This window comes from Eimeria mitis, genomic scaffold, assembly GCF_000499745.2.
Source record: "Eimeria mitis Houghton genomic scaffold, Emh_scaff2826, whole genome shotgun sequence".
NCBI classification, from domain to species: Eukaryota; Apicomplexa; class Conoidasida; order Eucoccidiorida; family Eimeriidae; genus Eimeria; species Eimeria mitis.
In genome coordinates this window covers 4,790-7,076 of record NW_013571165.1, presented here as the reverse complement: position 1 = coordinate 7,076, position 2,287 = coordinate 4,790, and the positions used below count along the sequence as shown (strand labels likewise).

Genomic DNA, 2,287 nt, shown 5'->3' with positions numbered 1-2,287 from the left:
ACTAACTAAAAATAAATAAATAAATAAATATAAATACAAACAAATAAATAAAAATAAATAAATAAATAAAAATAAATACAAACAAATAAATAAAAATAAATAAATAAATAAATACAAGTAAACAAATAAATAAATAAATAAATAAATAAATAAAAAATAAATAAAAAAAATAAAAAAAAAACTTACGTCTAGCTGCAGCAGCTGTTGCCTGACGAAATGTTCTATATAAATAAAACTAACGAAATAAATACAAATCTAACTAAATAAACCTAAATATAAACAACTAACTAAAAATAAATAAATAAATAAAAACAAATAAATAAATAAATAAATAAAATAAAAATAAAAAAAAAAACTTACGTCTAGCTGCAGCAGCTGTTGCCTGACGAAGTGTTCTCTGATTCGATGAAACGAATTTCGTATTTCTTTGAATTCTTTTAAAGAAGAAAAAAAACAACGAGAAAGAGGATCAAAATAAACAGCAGGAGAGCCGCTTAGTGCACTTACGTTCCGCTGCGGCACTGCATATAAACAAAAAGAAATAAATACAAACAAATATAAATAAACAGAAGTTTATTTATATTAAAAAACAGAAAAAAAAAGAAAAAAAAACAAAAAAAAACAGAAAAAAACAGAAAAAAAAAGAAAAAAAACAACGAGAAAGAGGATCAAAATACACAGCAGGAGAGCCGCTTAGTGCACTTACGTTCCGCTGGGGCACTGCATATAAATAAATATAAACAGAAAGAAATAAAGAGAAGTTTATTTAATTAAAAAACAGAAAAAAAACAAAAAAAAACAAAAAAAAACGAGAAAAAAGGAAAAAAATAACAGAAAAAGGATCGAAGTACAGAGCAGGAGAGCCGCTTAGTGCACTTATGTTCCGCTGCGGCACTAAATATAAACAAATAAAAATAAATAAAAATAAATAAAAATAAATAAAAATAAATAAAAATAAATAAAAATAAATAAAAATAAATACAGCACAATAAAAGACAAAAGGAGACAAAAGGAGACAGAAAAGGAGACAGAAAAGGAGACAAAAAGAGACAGAAAAGGAGACAAAAGGAGAGAGAGAGAAAAGAAGAGACAGAATAAAAGATAAAAGGAGACAAAAGGAGACAAAAGAAGAAACAAAAGGAGACAGAAAAGGAGACAAAAGGAGACAAAAGAAAAGACAAAAGGAAGCAAAAGGAGACAGAAAAGGAGACAGAAAAGGAGACAAAAGGAGACAAAAGGAGACAAAAGGAGACAAGAGAATAAAAGAAGAAACAAAAAAAGAAACAAAAGGAGACAGAAAGGAGACAGAAAGGAGACAAAAGGAGACAGAAAAGAGACAAAAGGAGACAGAAAGGAGACAGAAAGGAGACAAAAGAATAAACAAAAGGAGACAAAAGAATAAACAAAAGAATAAACAAAAGAAGAAACAAAAGAAGAAACAAAAGGAGACAAAAGGAGACAAAAGGAGACAGAAAGGAGACAAAAGGAGACAAAAGGAGACAAAAGGAGACAAAAGGAGACAGAAAAGGAGACACAAGAAGAGACAAAAGGAGACAGAAAGGAGACAGAAAAGGAGACAAAAGGAGACAAAAGGAGACAAAAGAATAAAAGAAGAAACAAAAAAAGAAACAAAAGGAGACAGAAAGGAGACAAAAGGAGACAAAAGGAGACAAAAGGAGACAAAAAGGAGACAGAAAGGAGACAGAAAGGAGACAGTGTATGTTTACATGGTGGGGGTGTTTCATATATATGGGGCAGTTTATCGTCTGTACATATCAGCAACACACGCTCATACACTTCTTCTTCTTCTTCTTCTTCTGCTGCTGCTGCTGCTGCTGCTCCTGCTGTTGCTGGTGATGCTGCTGCTGGTGATGCTGCTGCTGCTGCTGCAGGTGATGCACCATCTGCTGCTGCTGCTGTTGCTGCTGCAGCTGTTTGTGGTGCTGCTGCTGCTGCTTTTTTGCCTGCACCACCACCACCACCACCACCACCACCGCCATCAGCAGCAGCAGCAGCAGCATCATCACCCTCATCATCAGCAGCAGCAGCATCAGCAGCAGCAGCAGCAGCAGGAGGAGTTTGTTCCTGCTGCGTCCCCGTTTGCAGATAGGAGGCCCAGGAGACAAGCATATGGTAGTGACCTTTATAAGATAGATTTCTGTATGTTTTATATTGCTGCTGCAGCTGTTTGTGGTGCTGCTGCAGCAGCAAGCTCTCTGCTGTCTCTCTTTCTATCTCATCAGCTAGCAGCAGATGCTGCTCCTGCGTCATTGTATCCTCTTGCTGC

General features: G+C 34.4%; 1 protein-coding gene across 1 annotated transcript; it reads right to left on the bottom strand.

The window, feature by feature from the left end:
* Window positions 1-1,775: 1,775 nt before the first annotated feature.
* On the bottom strand, window positions 1,776-2,024 carry EMH_0059190 (uncharacterized protein; the record flags this gene model as incomplete). The annotated part of the gene is made up of 1 exon (XM_013497654.1): window positions 1,776-2,024. One exon carries the CDS (start codon window positions 2,022-2,024, stop codon window positions 1,776-1,778), a length of 249 nt encoding a protein of 82 aa, XP_013353108.1.
* Window positions 2,025-2,287: the final 263 nt, after the last annotated feature.